The 24,155-nt window shown below is 38.1% G+C and overlaps 1 protein-coding gene across 1 annotated transcript; it reads left to right on the top strand.

Annotated features, from left to right (window-relative positions):
* Positions 1–1,356: 1,356 nt before the first annotated feature.
* On the top strand, positions 1,357–22,923 carry LOC131050787 (E3 ubiquitin-protein ligase AIRP2-like). Its single transcript, XM_057985048.2, has 6 exons — positions 1,357–1,380; positions 1,480–1,629; positions 1,909–1,975; positions 2,119–2,182; positions 22,410–22,595; positions 22,701–22,923. Exons 1-6 carry the CDS (start codon positions 1,357–1,359, stop codon positions 22,921–22,923), a joined length of 714 nt encoding a protein of 237 aa, XP_057841031.2.
* The last annotated feature ends 1,232 nt before the right edge of the window (positions 22,924–24,155 follow it).

The following is a 24,155-nucleotide window of genomic DNA, read 5'->3' as shown; positions in this document are numbered from 1 at the left end:
GACTATAACTGCTCAAAGGTAGAAGGAGCAATTTGGACCTTAATTGGTGATGAATTTCTCAACCCAAAGGCCCCATGGTGCATATACCCTTCTCAAGTGGTGTTTATCTTTCTTTTAAATTGCTTTGACTTGATGCAAAATTGTAGTATGCTGGTTCAGAATGCTCTTCAGTATGTCAATGAGGGTTTTGTCTGTGGTGAATTATTAGACAGAGCAATTAAAAATTATGATCTTTTTGAAGGAAATGCTTGGATTGGGAGGATTTTCCCCAATAAACTTCTCAAAAAGAATCCAATTTATGTGAAACTTTATGATTCCATCAAAATTAGTGTGGATGCTAACAACTACGAGTTCTTTGAGAATGAAATGGTTCTTTATTCAAATATTTTGGATCCCTCGGTGGTCTACAAATTTTATTCAGTCTTCTATGCCCTTCACTTCCTTTTGACTTGCAAACCAAATGAGCTCAAAGAATATCATCTTCAAAAGCGTCCAAAGGAGTCTCCCACTAGTTCACAACAGAAGCAAGTCATGGAAGAGGAAGGAGGGCAATATGGAGATTTGAAGGAGGTCCCAAAAAGAGATACTGGCAATGAAGAAATGGGGAAAAATACCCCTATCATATACTTGTTTTTAGCAATATGGTTTCCATAGCTAACTATTAGCTCCTCTGTGTTTTGTTTTAATATTTAAATCTATGTATATGGTTCTGTAATTGAGGGGTATTTTGGCTCTAGCCTGTATTTTTGTCCTACTTTTGTATATGTGGATCAAGTCATTTTGTTGTTTCGGTGTGCTTTGCCTCTATGTGGCGAGCCTTTTGCTTAGTGATATATAGCTTCCTAGTGTTTCTTCAGACTATACCTTATTTCATATGCATATCTTTTTTAATATTAATATAATGTCCAAGACTCTTGCCTTTTACCTTTAAAAAAATTTAATGAATAGTATAATTAGAATATAATTAAGCTGATAGGATTTTAGTGGGGACTTTTGCCCGTCGAAGTGTAAGACAATCCGGCTATTGGCAATTTCCAGTGACCAGTCATTTTTCCCAGCGAACGTGTGTGGCATTTTTGTGTTAGGTGGCATTTTAATTGCTTTCTTTGAAAATCGTGTCCATGGTCGTCTGCTAGGGTTTGCTTTGCAACCAAAAGAATGCTTGAAACCTATATTTGCAAGGACTCCCAAAATTTATCAGTTAATAAAATTGTGCGAGAAGTACAAATTTACACTTCTTATAAATTTTTCAGATGATAAGCAACTGAGACAGTGGAACCCTAAATATGTTGGCACATTTATGGGTGGCATGGTTATTTTTAGGGAATTCATGCACCACCATGAAGACAAACGGTCATGGGCACTCTTGCATATTGTCAGGTATGTTTAGGTTTTTGTGGAAGCTTATTTTTATTGCTATGTCTATAATATAGTCAAAAGTAGTCACAAAGATTAAACTTTTGGTATTTGGGATGCAAGGCATCTGAGTTTCCAAGGGAGTATGATGGTGCTTGTCTGCAAATGAGACTTTCATATAATATAGCAGCACACTTGTTCCTTTTCCTTGTGCAATGGACCAACTGCAGTCTTGCAGGGACACTGGGTCTGCCAAGAATGCTCATATACAAGGTTTGTGTATTTGTTCGCATTCTAAATGTCTGTATAACTATAGACAACTATGGCAGATAATGTTGTTAAATGGATTTTTTTTATTATTTTCTTCTTTATTTTGTGTGCTTTATCACCATAGGTAGGAGCTTTTACATGGATGGAATGGGTAGATACCTGTGGATTAATTGGGAGAACTCTGGGAGTCCAAGTTTGATATATTTTTTGATCGATGAATGTCAGTTTTTCCCTAAATTGAGTCATAATAGTTATTGATATTTCAAAGTGGGAATTGTGCAGGTTTATGGTGATGGTACCACTACAATGTCAACACATGAACGAAAAGCCAGCATTAGAGAATTTTATGGTAAAACCTAATTTTCTCTTTTTAAGCATAACATGGGATAACTTGATTAATTAATTAAACATCAGCAGTATGTCGTATATATCTGATTTGGCACTTGGCATGATGTAATGTCTTAACATAATGATTTAATTTCCCTTGTTCAGCTGTAATATTTCCATCTTTATTACAACTTGAAGGAGGGATTAAAAAACATGGAAGATCGTTAATGTGATGCTAAAAATGTTGTTAGTATAAGAGGCATACACATATAATGAGACAATAAAGTATAATTGAAAAGCTTAATTTTAAAACTAAATCAAAGATGCAAACCATAAGCCTTCCTTGAAATGTCCCATTTTCCTCTACTCTTGAGGACCTTGAAGGTGTTGGATTGATGGGCTCTCAGTGGAGCAATGACCTCCAAAATGACAACTCAAGAGTTGAGTAGCTATTTGATCATGATTGACTATGGAGATGATATGAAATGCATGATTTGAGAACCTAGATTAACATGTTATGATTAATCCAAAATCTAACTACTAGATAATTGAAATGCAAATTGCCTATAGTAATGATGCCTAAATTGATATGAGATGGGATCCATATTGCTCCAAAATGGGGGATATTTATAGGAATTCCAAGGCCAAAGCTGAGGTGGCAGGAATCAACGGTCCAGATTTGATCTGAAGTTATCAAAGGCCAAGATTGAGGAAGTTGGAGAAGAGGTTGGAGGAAGGGACACTTGTCATCTCAGTGGTGACAAGTGTCAAGGAGCCTTGCTCATGAGAGAGAAAGTGTCCAAGGGAGGAGACATGTGGCAAAAGTGTCATGTGTCTCAAGGAGAGAATATCCACACCATGGGAGGTTAGGATAAGGAGGTTAGAATGTGCAAGATAGGATAGGGTTAGTTGGACCCAAGATTAGATTGAATGAGTTAAGTTAGGGGATGATCAGGTTAGGTGGTTAAAGTTAGGAGCCATGTGCTCATTTGAATTTAGAAATTCAAATAATTGGAAAATGGCAATTTATCTCAACAAACTTGAGTTTGTTAATCTTAATTAGGGATTAGAAGAATTGATTAATATGGGGAGACATTAATTAATTTAGAATTAATTAATCAAAGGGGGATGTGAGATGAACTATATAAATAAATCATTTAGATTTATTTACTAGTAGATGAATAGAGAAATTAATTAAATTGTTTGTGAATTCAATTAATTGGGAAGGGGAATTAATCAAATAACTGCGTATTTAATTAACTATCTTCAAACCATTTTTTAGGTGTATACATTTTGTCCCTCTTTGAAGCAATGTGTGATGATGCATTGATTCAAAGAAAACTTGATTGATGATGTTGTTGATATTGATTTTGGTAGGATGTAGATTCGATCTTGATTTGATGCAGATTTGGTTTTGATATGATACTGATTTGATTTGGAGATGATAAATCTCGATATGATGTCGATTTGATTTTGGAGATGATAAATCTCGATATGATGCCAATTCGATTTTAGAGATGATAAATCTCGATATGATGTGATTTCGATCTTGGAGATGATAAATCTCGATATGATGCGATTTCGATTTTGGAGATGATAAATCTCGATATGATGCCCTAGACACTAATTGATATATATCGATGCGAGGATGCCCCCTCGGGAGATGAATCGGAAAATTTTTTAATGTTTGTGAATTTTTCGCAATTTTTTGGTTTTTTTGAATTTTTTTTTGAAATTCTTTCAATTTTTAGGGATTTTTTAGAGTCAATCCGATTCATTTCCTGATAAGAAATTTGAAAATGTTGCCCTGCCAGGCTGATTAGTTAATTAGATGATTAAAAATAAGTGGAATGAAAATCCCACTTAAATGCCCCATTATGAGTTTAAAAAGGTGAATTCTTTTTTTACCACTCCTCATTTGTGCACTGCAGTTTTTGGAGAAAATTTGGTCTAGAGAAAGGAAATGTCGATCTCGTACCACTAGCATAGGTTCAAGCCAGTTCGGCGATATGAGCGTCCTCCGGCATACGGTCCACCGGTACGTACTTTGAAAAAAAAAAACCCATCTTTGTTAATTTTTAGTTGATTTTTGAAAATTTTAGCTATTTGCATAAAAATCATTTTTTAGCATTTTTGCCAGATGGGTTGGGAAGAAAATTATATTTTTGAGATGGGTTTTTCAATTTCCGAAATGGGTTGTTCGGATTTTTTTTTTTAAATTTCATTGTGCATCCCAAAAAAAATTTGTATACATGCATTTTTTTTTGTGCATCCCAAAAAAAATACATTAAAAATTTTGGCGGGAAGAGGGAAAAGGCGGTGGTGGAGGCCCGGCGGCGGCCGCCACCGGTGCCACCACCGACACCACCAACGTCGCGGGCATCACCGGAGGAGTCATCGACGCTACGAGAGGCGCCACGGGCGCCAGCGCCAATGCCTTCGGTGTTGCAGGCGGCGCCTTCGGCGCCACGGGCGACATCGTCCGTGCCACCGCAGGCGCCTTGGACGCCAATCCGGGAAGGGGGTTAGGAATTTTATTTTTTTTCAATTTTTTATGATTTTTTTTAATTTGATTTTTCAATTTTTTTGGTTTTGACAATTTTTCGATTTTGATGATTTTTCGATTTTTTCGGTTTTGACGATTTTGACAATTTTTTGATTTTTTCGGTTTTGATGATTTTTTGATTGTTTTTTTATTTTTGATGATTTTTTGAGAAAATGATTTGATTTGTCGATTGGTTGACTTTGCTGTCAATTTGATTTTGATTTTTGATGGGTAAGATTTGATTAGCTATCTAATTGATAAAATTAAACGCTCTTGATTGATAATTTTGATGACCAGTTCTGATTATCTCCATGCTCGCACGAGATGAGATAAGTTTGATAATGACCTCATGATAGATGAACGTCATTGATAGGGGCCCAATAAGATTTGATAAAAATCTCCATTGGGCAAAATAGACCGATAGATAGATTGATTTGATAGATAGATAAATCAAGAAATTGATATGATGAGATGATTTGATTGCAGGAGCACTTTACTGTTCTTTAGTCTCGGGAGCGTTTCCCGAAGACATGGATGTTGATGTCTCACCTTAGCCAGGCGAAGCGAGACCACATTGGCAGGTGTGGTTTGTCTTCCCTTCTTGACATGCCCCGACCTTTGATAAACTGGGGATTACTGACAGCTTTAGCAAAGCGTTGGCATAGTGAGCATAATAGGTTTCATTTGCCAACGGGAGAGATTACGGTGACACCTGAGGATGTCTATCAGATTCTGCGCATCCCTGTGATGGGTGATCTAGTATATTATGATCTCAACGAGCGGGGTGGGACAGAGGCACTTTTCTGTGTGTTTGAGGATGATGAGATAGATGGGTATGATATTGCGTGGCAGGAGATGCTAGAGTTAGGATATGCCACATTACCGATTATGCTTGTCGGATTTATTGGAGGCTTCCTTTATCTTAATCATAGGTCAAAGGGATTATCTATTAAATGGGGTCGTCTTCTTGAGTAGATGGTGACAGAGGGGACCCACTTTGCATGGAGGTCATGTATGTTGGTGCATTTGTATCATGACTTGCATCGAGTTGTGTATCAGGGATCAGTTGCGTTATCAGTAGGGGTGACTGTGCTTCAGATATGGGCCTGGGAGCATCTACCTATCACATGACCATTGGCTGAAAGAGATAGACCTATAGGTAGGCCTTATGCTGAGGGGTGTCTAGGTATTATTGTCCAGTGAAAGCTGGGCAAATTAGAGTATTGGCAATGGACCTTGGATGATCTAGATAATGTGATATGGAGACCATACAAGGATTGTGAGATTTGGCCTGAGGATACAATGGAGATGTCATATGTATTCATGATGTGATATCTGATTGGGTCGACACCCTACGTCATCGAGCGATTCCTTTGTATGAGGGTGTTGAGACAGTATGGCAGGATACAGGGGGATGCCACAAGGTACAACTCATTATGCTCGTCAGAGATTGGATGTGGCTACTTGGGGGCCTTCTATTTCATATGAAGAGGCATGCGTAGAGTATCAATCATTGGAGCCAGTTGATTGGGATCATCTTCCAGGCATGATGGATAGCGGGATGACACATGAGCATGCTATGCACTATACTATATGCAGGTTTTTGAGGCTGACATGTCCAGATGAGCCACAACCAATTTTTAATGAGGATGATGAGAGGCTACGACGCAGAGCTCCTAGACGATGAAGGGATGGTGAGGGGAGAGATGATAGCGGAGATGGGAATAGATATGGAGGAGATGTAGGAGATCATGGTGCCAGAGATGATGAGGGAGGAGATAATGATGGGGGAGATGGTCAAGCAGTGGCAATGGCAATGATAGGCACACCAGGAGCTAGCAGTTCTAGATCTGCCAGAGATGTATATACAGATTGGGTGGCCTGGGTGGTTAGATGCAACAGATTAGGTCTAGGGGATCAGGGACATCAGGTTCCAGAGCAGGAGGGACCCCTAGTTGAACAAGTACCTATGACAGTATTAGGGGTTGAGCAGCCACAGGCTGAGGCACCTCGATGGATCCTCATTAAGATGTCGTCGCATCAGTAGCAAGCTCAGATTATGGACTTTCAGGCTCAGGTTCAGTAGCTAGAGAGTCGGCTAGCAGAGAGGGACTCTCAAATGGCCTAGCTAGAGACTCATATGGCTTCTCTCCTAGTCGAGAGAGACACAGCTATGGATAGGTGTCGGTAGGCCGAGACACGGGTATAGTTGTCAGGAGGGTCTACTTCAGGGAAGACCACCCTAAATATGATTTGCCAGGGGATCCAAGAGGCTTAGTATTATAGGACATTATACTTTACTATTGTTCCTCCTGATCGGAGGGCTCCAAGATTTTCACAGCTGAGAAGGAGATCAGGACAGAGCCAGATTGAGAGTCGAGGAGTGACAAGGCCACCTCAGAGAGCTCCCCCAGGTGGGGACTCAGGTACAGGGGTACCAACTGGTGCTACTCTACCTGTCGCATCAGGATAGAGTTTTGCTCCGCATCCAAGTGGTCACACTGATAAGGGATATTGATCTATTTATGTACACACCTTTTTGTGATGAGATATTGATGATTCTTGCGATGTATATTTGTGATGTATCTCATATATTTTGTGATATCATTGTACCTTAGACATTGATCTTGTTTTGATGATATGATATGCAGTTGATTCTATTCACTCTACATGACCTATGAAATGATGGATGCATTCTATTTGACATATGATTATGATGTGCAGTTACTTTCATGATGTATGCTTGATGTATGCTTTAATTTTTATATGCTTATGAATTCTAGATGATAGATATATGATGGTGCACTATTTACATGATGTATGCAAATGTAAATATGTATGGTGATGCTTATAATTTCTATGTGATGTTTGCGCGATGCAATGCTTTCTATGTTTATGATTTTTTATGATTTTCTCATGCATGTTAATATGAGATGGATGCAATGCAATGCAATGGTGATACCTTATATGATTTGAGATTTGATGAATGCCATGCAATGATCTTAATAAATGAATGAATGATTTGATGTTTTATATGAATGATTCCTTGGTATGCAATGGTTACATGAGATGAACTAACTTATCATGCAGGATGAATGAATTATTTATTTTTGTTATTGTCCAATGTACACGTAATAAGAGAGATAACACCATGTTAGTTTTGGCCTTGGAAAAGATGAGCATTGTGATCCCATGCAAAAATGAAATGCAGGTCTATCTTAAAATGCAAATGCAAAACATGAAATGCAATGCGATGATCAGACCGATCATGGAGTCATTGCTTTGTTTCATTATTGAGCCTCTAAAATGTGGGAAGTGAGTGAAAACATCAATGGTATAATTGAACCATGATGACTCGAGCACTACTTTCCTGGGTTTTGATATTGCAAGTTAGCACAAGAATTGAGGTATAATTGAACCAAGATGACCAGAGTGTTGCTTGCGTAAAATAGGCAGTATTAATTTACAGACAGTAGACAAGAAAAATATCATGTTCCTTCCTCGTTCTTCCAGTCAAAGACATCCCGGAGTTACTCAGAAATCATGATAGCGAAAATCAAAACAAAATATTTAAACCATTTTTGCCCAAGTGTTAAAATCATGAGTCAAGATATATCATCCATTGATATGTGTTTTGTCATATTTAGATTGATATGTGATAGTTAATGGTTTACAATGTGATCTTATGTTCAATGTTGGATGTATCTCAGTTTTTCGCTTGACAAGCGTTGTTTGACTGTTGTTCTACTTGTTTGATTAAGCTCAAAATGATGAAAACTTTTTGCCCCTAGCCAGGTTCAGGATTTTGCTCCCAGCCTAGAAACAAACCTTTATTATGATATAGTCAATGATCCAAACCATGACGAGAAATCACTTAGGATGCTTGCGTATGTACAAAGGCTTTATGATGAATATGAATAGTGCTGACGAAAAAGAATGCAAGCAAAAGAATGCATGAACCAATAGATGGCAGATCTAGCCGACAGATAGCGCCTGTTTGCTAGGTTTTCACCATCTTTTTTTATTGCACTTTTTCTCATATTTGATTTTTTACTATTTTTGGATTTTCTGCTTTTTCACTGTTTTTGGATTTTTCTGCTTTTTCATTGTTTTTGGATTTTTTGCTTTTTCACTAGTTTTGGATTTTTTAGACATAAAACTTCTTCAGATGCATGCTATTGATGGGTTCCTCGAGTTGATCTTCATCTTGTGTTGATAGCTGATATTCCCTTGACCCAAATACTACTATGACCACAAATGGACCTAACTAGTTTGGTTCAAATTTTCCCTTCTTTTCTCGATCTGACTGATTTCGTGGATTTTCCTTTAGTACTAGTTCTCCAACTTGAAAGATTCATGGTTTGACCTTGTGATTATAAGTTCGGCACATTCTTTGTTGATATACCTTTAAATGGTCAAAGGCATTTTGTCTTCATTCATGGATCAGTTCTAACTCTTGTAGTCTAAACACTCTTTGTTCTTCATCTGGGATGAGACCTTTTAGTGATACACGTAGAGAGGGAATCTATACTTCAATTGGAAATATGGCTTCTGATCTGTATACAAGAGAGAAAGGTGTGGCACCTGTTGGTGTGTGGATACTAGTGCGATAGGCCCAGAGAGTAGGGTTTAGTTGAATATGCCAATCTTTCCCACCATCGTTCACTATCTTTTTGAGGATTTTCAGAATAGTTTTGTTAGATGCTTCTACCTACCCATTCCCTTGTGGATAATAGGGTGTGGAGAATCTGTGTTGGATCTTGAACTTCTCACATAGCTCTTGTACATCTTGATTCTTGAATGGTCTCCCATTATCAGTGATAATGGTCATTGGTATTCCATAACAACAGATGATGTAATTCAAGATAAATGCAACAATTTGTTTTCCTGTGATATTTGTGAGAGGTACTACTTCAATCCATTTTGTGAAATATTTTGTAGCTACAAGGATGAATTTGTGACCATTAGATGAGGAAGGATTTATTTTTCCTACTAGATCAAGACCCCATTGACAAAAAGGCCAAGATGTTGCCAAAGCATGAAGTTCTTGTGTTGGTGAATGGATCAAGTTTCCATGGATCTGACATTGTTTACACATTCTAGCTATCTGAAAAGAGTCTCGTTCCATAGTCGGCCAATAATAGGCCAAGCGTATGAGTTTTTTTGAAAAGGTAAGACCACTTGAATGAGTGCCATAAATGCCATTATGGACTTCCTTTAAGGCCTTCTCAAATTCTTCTTGTCTAAGACATCTTAAAAGAGTACCATCTAGACCTCATTTAAATAGGGTATACGCGACAAGAGTATAATGGGAGGATTGGCGAATAAAGTTTCTCTTTTGATTTTTCAATAAGTCAGGAGGTAAGATGTTATCTTTCAAGTATGTGTAAGTTTGGCCATAGCGGGAGGAATCATGTCCAATAATTTGATAGATGGTTTGGGAATCAGGACAATTAAAGGCGGGATGAAACAACTCTTCAACTAGGAATTCATAACGCTCTTGATTTTCCCGTGTTTGTAATAGAGAAGCAAGTGTTGCCATGGCATCTGCTGCTTTGTTATCATTTCTTGGAATTTGTTCAAAAGTGATTTCAACAAAAATAGTTCTTGAAGTCATCCACCATATTTTTGTAAGGCATGAGTTTGTCATCTTTTGTTTGATAGTCATCATTGATTTGATTGATGATGAGCTGAGAGTCTCCAAAGACCTGAAGTTGTGTAATGTTCCATTCCATAGTCATTTTGATACCTATAACCAAAGCTTCATATTTTGTTGTATTGTTGGTGCATGGGAAGCTTAATTTGTATGCTTTCAGAATTGTATGACCTTGCGGTGTGATGAATAGTATGCTTGTTCTTGATCCATGATGTGTTTCATTATTGATGCTTGCTCCTGGACTAATATTCAGGTGATGTATTATAATATCTGGATCCAACCCTGGAATGTCTACATATGACCATATTTTGATTTGCCTCCTTTTGAAGAGTTCCAAGTATTTTTGCCTTTCTAGTTCTGATAGAGAAGTTGTTGGATGTAGATCAGTTGTGCCAATGATAACTGCTTGTGCTGGTTCCAACAAGATATATGACTTCTCTTGATAAAATTTAGCTAAGGTGTCAAATCTCCCATCTTCCGATGCCTCAAGGAGGTTTTCACCTTTAGATGCGTCTTTTCTTTTTCCTTTTTCCTGATCTAATGTTGCCAAGAAATGGTTTTCAGCATTAGACTTGATATTGTTTTCTTGATTTTTACTTTTGCGACTAGGAGATTTAACACCCACTTGACTGGAAGATACGTTAGCGGAATCTCTGGTGAAAGTTGTTGTGGGTTTGATTTCATCGAGATATAAAAATATGGCATGGTCATTAGGAAAGGTATCCATGGTGGTATGTCCTTCATTTTCCCAGTCCATAGGTTCAAGATGAATTAAGGATAAAGGATCCTCATGTTGGATTATGTCAAAGATATTAGAGGTCATGATAGAGATGTCAAGACTTTCAATATGTATTTCCATGTCTAGAACGGTACTCTCGTCAGAATGACCTCGTGCAAGAAGTTCCGGATCATCCTCAGTTAAGTCCATGTCAACTGAATGTGATTCTAATTCAAGTGGACTAGTTCCTAATGTTTATCCTGCATATGTGTGAACTACATCAACACCTACATCTGCTTCTTCCCTTTCAATTTCAAGTTGCTCTTGTTTGTTGTTCCATGATAATGAATATTCTTTGTTCCCTCAATCTCTTAGTTGCATTTGTTTTTCCATGCTTGATAGAATTGATGCAAATGATTGTTCTTTGGATTGTGTGCTTGAATATGTTGCCTCTTTGTTATGTGAAACTATGACCTCTTGAGCTGATTTCAGATTATTACAACATTGCAATGGATTTGAGTCTGTTGATATTGTGATTTCTTGCCCATTGTAGGGAAATTTTAAACACTGATGACATGTTGATGGAATAGCTTGCATGTCTTGTATCCATGGTCTCCCCAAGAGTATATTGTATGGTAGGTCCAAGTCTAGAACTTGGCATGCTGTGTCTTTTTGCAAAGGTCTCACGCTGAGGGGTAATACCATAATTCCTTTAGATAAATTTTCTTCTTCACCATAGGCTTTGATTTTTATCTTTTTCAGGGGATCAACTGCATCTTCTGAATAACCTAGAGCACGAACAAAACTCAATGAGCAAATGTTTAAGCTAGCTCCCCCATCTATTAGGACACGTTTAATGAGCATTTTATGAATGAGGACTTCAATTTGCAAGGAAGCGCTATGGGGATGTTGCAAGGAATCAATGCTTGGATATGAAGTAGATGGGTTTTGAATAGGATCCTCTGAAATAGGTTTGATGGCCATTATGGATATCCCTTGGGGAACATCATCTTTGGGTGTACTGTTTGGTGAGGATGTTATGGAAGGTTTTTGCACTTTTTTAAGAAGTGTAAGAATAGATTCCTTTGGAGAGTTAATTTGCTTATGGGGGGATGAACCATTGCTAGATATAGGTGCACGATTGTGATCTTTCTCATCCAAATCTTTTAAGGATCTTTTTAATAGTTGCATAAAAGAGCCACCTTTCTTTGGATATGTATTTGAATCCCTATTAAGTTTTGACATGGTTGGATTTTGATTCTGGACTTGTTTGATTTCTCTAATATGTTGGCTTGTTATGTGTTCTCTTTTGCTTTGGTATGCCATGTTTCTATGATCTTCAGCTATTTCCAATGTTTCAGTGATCTTATGTCTATGTGCTCTAATTAAAATGGGCACTGTGTTTCATATGTTTTTGTGATTAAATCTTGCTTAATGTGTCGCAATAAGTGATCAATTGTTGAGGAAATGATCTTTCAAGTGTTTGCTTGTTTGCAAGTTTTTCGATCTTAGTTTTGGAGTGCAAATTTTATGATTTTTTATATGACAAAGTTCAATAGGAATGATATATCCTATGTTAGAGAACGAGGTTATCCTGATCAAGCATTGTAGTTTCATGATTAAAGGATGATAGATCCTGATGAGAAACTATGTTTGAATGATCAGTTTATCAAAGACAATGTAATGTTGCACTTTAAGGTGTTTGATCTTTAACTTGTTTGAGGTGAATACTTGAGACCTTCGTGTGTCTTTGTGAGATTTTGCTAAGATCAAGGGCACAATGAAAAGTATAAAAATAGAGACAAAAGAATGACAAGAACAAACTATATTCTCATCAATATGAAAATGATCAACTAGATTCACCAATACAATGAACATAGGCCTGCTTATATAGGCAAGGCCATATGGATGTACGAGCACACAATCATGACATGTGGCTCAATGAGAAACAAGGGTAGGTAAGAAATACTAGGGGTAGGTAGGAGAAATAATATAATATTCCACAAGAGGTGGATGACCCACTGAATGTGGAGTGTAACAGCAAAATAAGACCACAAAAGGTGGAATTTCTCTTACAAGCTCTATCCCTATGTGCACACTTCCCTAAGTGTCTCAAATCCAAACTACGAAGAGATGCATTATCCTAAGTTAACTTAAGTAAAGTGTAATAATATCCATAATGAATATTTATTTACACCAACACCCCCCCTTAAGTGCAACTTAGGGGAATGAAGACTTAAGTCAACAATGTAAGATGGGTCCCGGCTACTAGACCATGATAGGTACCCATGTACAATATGCAAATGCAAGCAAAACTATGCAAAGCAATCTCTCACAAATGGAGAAAGGGAGAAAACCCAATGGGAAAAAACTCCCCCCCAAAAGAGAGATGAATGTACAAAAGACTCTCAAAGAAGATGGACAAAACCTCAAAAAGGAAAAAGTTCCCCCCATAAGAGAGGAAGGAGAAGTCAGTTGACCCCCCCTAATGACAAATCCTTCACCCCCAAGAGAGCTCCCAACTGCTGGAACTTACTCTTAGTGAAAGGTTTGGTGAATATGTTTGCAACCTGCTCCACTGTAGGACAATACTGTAAATCAATGACCTACTCCTAAATGAGCTCTCGGATATAGTACATATGAATCTCGATGTGTTTGGTCCACTGGTGCTGGACCGGGTTCTTCGAGATTGCAATAACACTCCGATTGTCGCAATGTAGAACTGTCGATCGTGGAGTGTTGAACCCAAACTCTGTGAGAATCTGCTGGAGCCAAATGGTCTTAGTCACTACGTTAACAGCACCTCGATACTCAGCCTCAGTCGAAGAGAGAGAAATAGCATGTTGCTTCTTGCTCTACCAACAAATGGGGCTTGAACCAAGGTGAAAACTGTAACTGAAAGTAGACTTACAATCATCAAGATCGCCAGCCCAATCGGAGTCTGTGTAACCAACCAAGCGAAGTCCTGTGCCTGCTGCATAGTGAATCCCATAGTGATGTGTACCCTGGATGTAATGAAGGATGCGTTTGGCAGCTTTCCAATGAAGCTCATGTGGTTCTTGCATGAAGCAGGAAACCATGTCAACTGCAAATGAAATATCAGGGCGTGTATGGGTCAAGTAGATGAGACTACCCACAAGCTGATGATACAAAGTGGCATCAACTGGTGGAGAAGAACATTGAGCCTCAAGCTTGACTCTTGAAAGAAAGGGAATCAATGCAGGCTTACAATTAGCCATATGAAAGTGTGCAAGTAGATCAAGAGCATACTTGGGTCATGATAGTGTAATCCCGGAAGGTGACTGTGAAATCTCTATCCCGATAAAGTAGTGCAAAAGACCCAAGTCAGTCATAGCAAATCTGTCATGCAAAGAAGATTTGACCCTACTAATGATGGATGTGGTACTCCCTGTAATGATCAAATCATCAACATAGAGCACAAGTATCAAGTGAGAGTCATCCTATCACAAAATGTAGACATTCGGATCAGAATGACACCTGGTGAACCCTGCTGAGAGAAGAAAGGAATCCATCTTGGCATACCAAGCCCTGGGGGCCTACTTAAGGCCATAGAGAGATTTCCTTAGTCTGCAAACCAAGGAAGTATCCTAGATGAAACCCTGCAGCTGCTCCATATAAATCTCCTCATCAAGGTCACCATGAAGAAAAGCACTCTTCACATCCATCTGATGTACAGCCCAACCATGAGCTGCAGCAATAGCAAGTGTCAAACGAATGGAGTTCATCTTGGCTACAGGTGTAAAGGTCTCAGTATAGTCAACACCTGCAACCTGAAAGAAACCTTTCGCAACAAGCCGAGCCTTATACTTAGCCACACTACCATCTGCAACATACTTGGTCTGATAGATCCACTTACATCGAACCATCTTTCTCCCCTTAGGGAGATGGACTAAATCCCATGTGTTGTTCCTCATCAAGGAACTATACTCTTCCTCCATAGCTTGGTCCCACTCAAGAACCCCTGATGCTTCCCGAAATGTATATGGATCGAAAGCGGTAGAAATGAATGCATGTGGAAGATCCTGATGTTGTGATTAAGTCCTCCATGTATCTGAAGGATCTCCAACAAGAGAACCCACTGACTCAAGTGTCTGTCGATCCCAACGAGATCTAGGTGGAAGTGGAGAACAAGGCTCCTCAACTGCAAGTGGACCCTGCGGAGGTGTAACCCTATGAGTCGGAGTTGAAGAAGTCTCATCATCTGAATCACTAACATCACTATCCACAATGGAGTAAGGTGGAGGAGGTAGAGAGGCTTAGCTAGGAGAGCTTTCCTCAAAGTGAACACTCCTCTCATCGAACACCTCATGTGTCTCGGGATCTATCAATCTATATGCCTTAACACCCTCAAGATATCCAACAAATATGCAAGGCCAACTCTGAGGTTCCAATGTCTTGCATTTCTGTGGAGGTATGCGAGCCCATGCTGGACACCCAAAGACTCTGAAATGTCTCACAATCAGTTTCCTACTAGCCCAAGCCTCAAAAGGAGTAATACCTTGCAAAGCTTTGTGAGGAACCCGATTCTGGATGTGTGTGGCACAACTGATAATCTCTGTCCAAAAGGCAGGATCAAGAGAATGTGCATGTATCATACAGCTAGCCATTTCTTTGAGAGTTCTATTCTTGTGTTCTGCAACTCCGTTCTTGTGTGGAGTGTATGTGACTGAATGCTGAAGATCAATCCCCTCAAATGTACAAAAATCCTCAAGTCTCTTGTTCACATATTCCCTTCCATTATCTGTACGAAGAATCTTGACCACTTTCCCGGATTGCTTCTCCACACGAGTCTTGAAGTCCTGAAATCTGTCAAATACTTCACTCTTATGAATAAGAAAGTAGACCCAAGTGAAGCGGGAGTAGTCATGAATGAAGGTGAGGACATAGCGAGCCTTACTAAATGAAGGTGTTGGACATGGACCTGCTACATCACTGTGAACAAGTTGAAGAACTTCCAAAGCTCTCCAAGCTTTCCCCTTATCAAACTTCTCCTTGGGATGCTTGCCCATGGAACAACCTAAACATACACCCTCTGAAAAACTAATTCGAGGTAGACCTGTGACCATGTCTTTAGTGTTGAGTTGCTGAAGATAGCGGTAGTTGAGGTGACCAGACCGCTCATGCCATAGCTTACTTTCAGAATTTGAATGAGTAAGCAAGGCCCTAGAAGGTGAACTTGGCACAAAGTGGGAGAATGAATAAAGCCTTGAGTTGTCATTGACTTGTCCCACTGCTACCAAGGCATCATCATCAAGTTCCTTTACCACAACTGAATCTGGTGTAAACTCAACCTTTTTCCCATTCCCATAGTGAGTGATTTGGTAGATAGAAAGAAGGTTGGTAAACAAGTTAGGAACATAGAGAACATTCTCAAATGTTCCATCATCCATGTCAACTGAACCTTTCCCTTCAACCTCTACTTGTGTATCATCACCTATGTAAATGTGAGGTACCTTAGATGGCTCCAATGAAAAAAACTACTCCTTTGTAGAACCCATGTGATATGAGGCACTTGAATCAAGTATCCACTGTTGTGAAGAACTTGTTGTAGCCACAAATGCTTGCCCTTTTCCCTTAGACTGTGAGGAAGAGGAAGGAGATGAATCCTTCTTTGTGTAGGTGGATGGCAAGTTGATGTTGTTTTTCTTAAGAAGATTAGTTAACTCATCAACTTGCTTTGTGTGGCATCGATGCTCATCATGACCATACTTCTTGCAATATGCACAAGTTGGCTTATCCTTCTTAGGTGGTGTCCCCTTCTTGGAAGAGGATGAAAAATCACCTTGTGATGGAGAGGATGATTGTCCTTTTTCCTATTGTGGCTGTGACTTATATTGCTTCTTCTTCTTGTTGGAATCTTTGCCTTGACCTCCTTGATTCCCTTGATTAGCCACCAAAGCCTTGGACTTTGAAGACTTGAGAAACCCCATGTTCAACAACTTAGATTGTTCCAATATCAACATTTCTGTGAAAGCATCAAATGAAGGCATAACATAGGAACTCCCTAATGTCAAACGATGAGTTTGGAAGCTAGACACAAATGCTGCATATTCTAGTGCAAGCTTGTCCAACAAGTTGAATATCAACTGAGCATCCTTTTTGTCAATTCCACAATCCTTAAGCTTTTCTCTTAGCTCATTTACTTTGGTGACATAATCTTTGATTGTATCAAAACTCTTGGGATCCAAGTTGGTGAGCTCATTGTCAATCTTATAACCTCTAATTTCATCAACTTGACCATACAATTTTTGAAACATATCCCAAGCATCTTTGATTGTAGTACACTTTTCAATATGAAAGATGAGGTCATCTGATACATACTTGCGCAAAGTTCCAAGAGCCATGCAATTCTTAGTGAGCCATTCTAATTGAGCATTAGGATCAACATTAGGATCAGGTGGTGCTACTATTGTTCCATCTATGTAATGCGTGAGACCTTTTTCCATTAATTTGCTCCATACTTTAATTTTCCATGATGCATAATTATGTGGAGTTAAAGGTGGAAATTTATGAGGACTCATTGCAACAAAAATGAAAGAGCACAAGGAAAGAGAGGCACAATCACAAAAGATACGCCCCCAAATTCACTCAATCAAAGAACCCCCCCAAAAGTGATGATTTGGCACTTTATATTTAGTGCATGTACAATGGGCCACTTGCAAAAAATGGCAAAGTAGAATTCTGATTTCAATTTTACAACTACCTCAATAAGGCCAAAAGAGACTTAAACTAATAATGCAAGAGATCTAAACTAAGATCCAAGCAATTTACAAGTACCAAATAGGCCAAATAAGACCAATATCTGAAAGTACAATTTTTACTTAAAATCTCTGAAATATGATCATAGATTATGAAAGTAGATGAAAAAACATGCACTTTCAAAAAAAATAGCACCTAAAAAAGAGGTCGTATGAGCTTAAACGAGGCCTTTGAAGTTGCAGAATTAAGGATTGGACAGGTACAGCTGAGAGAATCTGAAAATTTTGAAAACCCTGTGCATCAAAACCAAAAAATAACCATACCACTGTGAAGAGCATGAAAAATTAGCCCAAATCAAAAAAAATTGCACCCAAAAAGGAGCACAATTGAGCAAGTTATGGGCCTCCAAAGTTGACCCAAAAATCCAAACTGCTCAACGGAGAGGGGTCTAAAAATTTCCAAAGAAAATGTTGACTGGGCGCTGACTAAGTGCTGCTGACTGGGCGCTGACTGTGCACTGCTGACTGGGCAAAAGGTACGGATCCCTAAAATAATTTTCAAATTTTTTTTTTTTTTTTCAAAAAAAAAATTCAAACTAGAAAATAATTTTCAAAAAAAAAAAAAAAAAAATTTGAAAAAAATCTGAAAATTCCGTACCATACTACCTGAATTGGGCAGAAAATTTCCTCCACACCCAAAAATCGATTTTTGCCAAAATAGGTCGAATTTATACTCGATTTTTATGGAAACGGCCTCCCAGACACAATGGTGAGATCGAAAATGCTCTAAGATGCCTCCAAATAACACAGTCCCTCAGATCCAAAAATAGAAGTCTTCCACGATGTCTCCAAAAACCAATCAATGAAGCCCCAATGGCTCTGATACCATGTGAGATTTTGCCAAGATCAAGGGCACAATGAAAAGTATAAAAATAGAGACAAAAGAATGAGAAGAACAAATTGTATTCTCATCAATATGAAAATGATCAACTAGATTCACCAATACAATGAATATAGGTCTGCTTATATAGGCAAAGCCATATGGATGTACAAGCATACAATCATGACATGTGGCTCAATGAGAAACAAGGGTAGGTAAGAAATACTAGGGGTAGGTAGGAGAAATAATATAATATTCCACAAGAGGTGGATGATCCACCGAATGTGGAATGTAATAGCAAAATAAGACCACAAAAGGTGGAATTTCTCCTACAAGCTCTATCCCTATGTGCACACTTCCCTAAGTGTCTCAAATCTAAACTAGGAAGAGATGCATTATCCTAAGTTAACTTAAGTAAAGTGTAATAAATATCCATAATGAATATTTATTTACACCAACAGTCTTGTTCTTGAATCTGTTTTAACAGAAGATAACCTAAGTGAATGACCCAACAAGATGACCTATTCTCTATGTTTGATTGTTTGAGAAATGGGTTATTTTTGTTTTCTGATTTTAATGCAGTTTATCAAAAACGCTACTAAAATGACCAGGAACTCTTCTATACTGACCAGAAATGCTGACAGACTTACCAGAAACGCTAACAGACTTACCAGAAATACTGCTAAACTGACCAGAAATGTTGAGAAACAGACCAGCAATGCTGAGAGGCAGACCAGAAACATTGTTCTGTACCCTAGGAATGCTGAGAGATAGACCAAAAACATTGTTTTGTACCCTAGGAATGTTGAGAGACAGACCAGAAACACTGTTATGTACCCCCGGAACACTGACAAACTGACTAGGAACTCTACTCTGCAATACAGTGACTCTAAAGTTCAAATAATGATGTGCAGACTTAGCGAATTAAGTATTTAAACTTAGGAGATTGCAATTTTGACCCAATTTTGTGATTTTCAGATTCAAAAAATGGATATTTAGACCTGACAAGTACAAACTAGGAGATCTAATTCTGCAACATGAGCAATTTGACATGCAACTCACAAGAGTTGTTGATTAGACCAAAGGAGCTGACCTTTAGACCAAGAGAGCTACTGTTTAGACTAGGAACTATGTTGTTTGGACCAGAAATTCTACTGTTTAGACCAGACACTCTATTGTTTAGACCAGAAACTCTAATGTGCTCAACCTTGGAGAGTTAACGTTGAAATATGAGAAATTTGACATTCACACCAAGAGAGCGATTGTTTGGACCGTAGGTGCAACTATTCGAACTGTAGATGCGACTATTTGGACTGATAAAGCTAATGTTTGGATCAAAAGAGCTAATGTTTGGACTGTAAATGCAACTATTTTGACTGAAAGAGCTAATCTGTTGTGAAACTTGTGAATTGGACCATTTGAAGTTTAATTTTTCAATGTTTTTTATATTTCAATGGATGAGATCTTGACTTGACTTACAAACACAGAAATCAGATTGTGTTTTTGTCCCAAAGGACACATAAAGTGTATGTTCAAGACGCTTTAAAGAAAGCCCAAGTTTTCACAGGTTTTGAACAATTTAAAAACATATCAATCAGTATATCCTAAGGAGATTGGTTTCATTATTAGTTCTTAGCCCACAACTTGGTACCCTGTCAGCTCACACAGCCTTGTCACCCCCTAAAGGGCACCCATGTTTTTGCCTTTGCGAGAGCTAGTGGATTCCCATTATGAGCCTAGCAATAAGGTCTCAAAAGGGGAGTTCGCACATACGCTCAAGAGGGACATATGGTGAGTATCTTAAGGAGAGATTCTTCCCCCTCCATGCACTAAGAATTTAATAATGTTTGGAGGTAAACCGGGTAGCTTCTAATTTACTTGGAACTAGTAAGGGATTTGTTCGGTGCGTCGGGGTATAAACTCAATTAAGAGGTCTCCCAACCTTGAAAACCAAGGTTTGATATACCCGAAGGTATGAAGGAGAGTTATTCCCGAGCACCGCCATTGCTTTGATTTTCATCAAAAACACATTTATTTTATAGTGGGTTGGAGTACTTGGTGTTAGTCGTTCCCATTTAGGTCGTTCCCCTCTCACCGGCCTTAAGGGCTAAGAGTTAATAACTCCTCGGGAGGGTGGGCCTGCTAAAGAAATGCACTATTGAAAGCAAAGGATGAGTCTAGTTTTCTGATCACCTAAGAAAGGTGAGAGCATACTCACCTATCATCAAAACACATAAGACATGTTTGTTCATTTCCATTGTAATTAGTCTATGTGCCTAATTTAACAAATATAAGTGCAAAATCCCGCGGCTGCAAAAAAAGTTAGTAATTTATATTGCATTCTTTGGCGGTGAAATAGTTTATGACTCTAGTCTTTCACAACAAAATAAGTACCTGCAAAACCAACAATCTGCAAATTAGGTTCGGGAAAGTGACAGTACAGAAGCAAAAATGAGGAATGCAACATACAATATTTGCAAAATTAATAAAAAACTGAAAACACCATCAAATTGACTAAGAACGTCATCATATGTGCCAAGAACGCTGCTCTGCACACCAGAAACACTGCTCTGCACACCAGAAACGTTGTTAAACAGATTAAAAACGCTGACAGATGTACCAAAAATGCCACCATGCATACCAAAAATGCTAGAGTACAAACTGAAAGTGCTAAAGTACAGAAAAGCATAAAAATAGAGTTGAGGAATCTCCCATAAACACCATTTGAGGTGTCAGAATGCCACAATAGAGACCAAGAACACTACTCGGGAGCCCAAGAGAGCTAATCTGCACTCCGGAAGAGCTAATCAACCTGTCAATGAAATTTCCTGCAAGCAAACTTGTTAAAGATCAAAGGGGCTAGGCCCCACGGTGGGCACCAATTAATGTGGTGTTAAAAATGTTGTTAGTATAAGAGGCATACACATATAATGAGACAATAAAGTATAATTGAAAAGCTTAATTTCAAAACTAAATCAAAGATGCAAACCACAAGCCTTCCTTGAAATGTCCCATTTTCCTCTATTCTTGAGGACCTTGAAGGTGTTGGATTGATGGGCTCTCAGTGGAGCAATGACCTCCAAAATGACAACTCAAGAGTTGAGTAGCTATTTGATCATGATTGACTATGGAGATGATATGAAATGCATGATTTGAGAACCTAGATTAACATGTTATGATTAATCCAAAATCTAACTACTAGATAATTGAAATGCAAATTGCCTATAGTAATGATGCCTAAATTGATATGAGATGGGATCCATATTGCTCCAAAATGGGGGATATTTATAGGAATTCCAAGGCCAAAGCTGAGGTGGCAGGAATCAACGGTCCAGATTTGATCTGAAGATATCAAGGGCCAAGATTGAGGAAGTTGGAGAAGAGGTTGGAGGAAGGGACACTTGTCATCTCGGTGGTGACAAGTGTCAAGGAGCCTTGCTCATGAGAGAGCAAGTGTCCAAGGGAGGAGACATGTGGCAAAAGTGCCATGTGTCTCAAGGAGAGAATATCCACAACATGTGAGGTTAGGATAAGGAGGTTAGAATGTGCAAGATAGGATAGGGTTAGTTAGATCCAAGATTAGATTGAATGGGTTAAGTTAGGGGATGATTAGGTTAGATGGTTAAAGTTAGGAGCCATGTACTCATTTGAATTTAGAAATTCAAATAATTGGAAAATGGCAATTAATCTCAACAAACTCGAGTTTGTTAATCTTAATTAGGGATTAGAAGAATTGATTAATATGGGGAGACATTAATTAATTTAGAATTAATTAATCAAAGGGGATGTGAGATGAACTATATAAATAAATCATTTAAATTTATTTACTAGTAGATGAATAGAGAAATTAATTAAATTGTTTGTGAATTCAATTAATTGGGAAGGGGAATTAATCAAATAACTACGTATTTAATTAACTATCTTCAGACCATTTTTAGGTGTATACATAAACAAAAAGCAGTATATATGGAAAGATATAAGAAAAAGGTTGATGAAGAGAGGGGACAACTTTCTGCACTCGATTTGGAATGGGAGGAAGAATGTGGAATATGCATGGAGACCAATAGTAAGATTGTCTTGCCTAATTGCAACCATGCCATGTGCATGAAATACTACCAAGAATGGTAAGGATTTGCCTTTTATCTTCTACATGCTTGTCAGCTCAATTCTACTGTCTAACTGAGTTTAGGTGGAAACAGAGTTAAAACCTAATAGATTTGTTATTGCAGGCATGCACGGGCACAGTCATGTCCATTTTGTCATGATAGTTTGAAAAGAGTAAATTCAAGATATTTGTGGATATTTACAGATAGTGGAGAGGTAGTGGATATGACAACATTAGCAAGAAAGAACTTGAAAAGGTTGTTTATCTATGTTGAAAAATTGCCACTCTTGGTTCCTGAGAATGTATTTAGTGTTTATGATGCTCATTATGATTCCTGCATCAAATGAAAGTTGTTGATGCTATTGCAGCTCCCTAGTTTCTTTCTGGCATTAACTAGTTGCAACTAGTGTTTAAATCTAATTGTACATTAGATTCAGCAAAATGATTAAGCATCTCTACTTCATTGCAGAGATAGTTCTACTACCTTATTGGCAGCATAAGTTAGATAGGGTTTGATGCAATGTAAATATTTAAGTGAATCCAATTCTATGGGTTTTCCTTGCTTGTATCTAATAGTATGTACGGGTCAAAGTGTACAGCATACACCATCTGTTTATAAAGTTGTAATTGGATGATTCAGCCCATATGATCTACAAATGATCTAGTTGGCTTTCTGTATATATTTTTTATATTTGTACATGATGAGTTACTGGCAAAGGTAGAATATGTTTGCAATTAGCTTCCTTTTAACAACCCCTGGATTCAAAAGGATGGAGGCAAAACAAGGCTTCCTGCTCAATCTTTGAAGTATTTGCAGTCAAAGGTCAGTCTTTTGCATTATCTCTCAATCAAATTTCAGTGATTTATCTGTGCCCTGAATCTTTTCTCTTCTTTTTGTCACTTGTCTTATTTTGGTAAAACATGTTATGGTTCAATTATTCTAAGCAGTTTTGTGGCATTTGTTACACTAATTCCTCGCATTTGGTTGTATTAAAGAATGACCTTTAGCTAAATTGTTTGTTCCATTTGAGAATCTCAAAGATATAGCTTCTATTCTTCTGCCTGTATGGTCCCTAATCACATAACCCCCACTAGATACATTTGGGTTTCTCTTAGCAACACCATCAAAGTTTAACTTAAACTTACCTTCAGGTGGACAGATCTAATTAATCTTGCATCTGTCAAACTTGGTTTTAGGCTATTGAAATAAACTTCCTTGAAATAGTAATTTAATGTATTCCCAGCTCTTAAGAATACTTGAGTCCCAATCTAAGAATGGGGAATCAATTTCCTTAGGTTTGAGCACATAAAATTAACACATTCTGAGATTGGTAGCTCAATTTTATAAGAAACTTGTTTAGCTCCTGAAGTTTCTTTCATGAAGATCCTCTTGTTGTGTTCCCACCAGATGTTCCAAATTACCATTTGTGGGATAACTCTCCATAAATATTAAAATAGGCATTTCTTATAAATAATGAGCCAACTTCCAAAGACACCCCAAAGATTTTTTTGGAGAGGTGTGTGCCAATTCAATTTATTTATGATGAAGAACCAACATTCTTAGGCAAAAGGACATTGA

Source organism: Cryptomeria japonica, chromosome 10 (assembly GCF_030272615.1).
Source record: "Cryptomeria japonica chromosome 10, Sugi_1.0, whole genome shotgun sequence".
Lineage (NCBI taxonomy): Eukaryota > Viridiplantae > Streptophyta > Pinopsida > Cupressales > Cupressaceae > Cryptomeria > Cryptomeria japonica.
The sequence above is the reverse complement of the archived record's forward strand: the minus strand, read 5'-3'. Positions and strand labels throughout refer to the sequence as shown.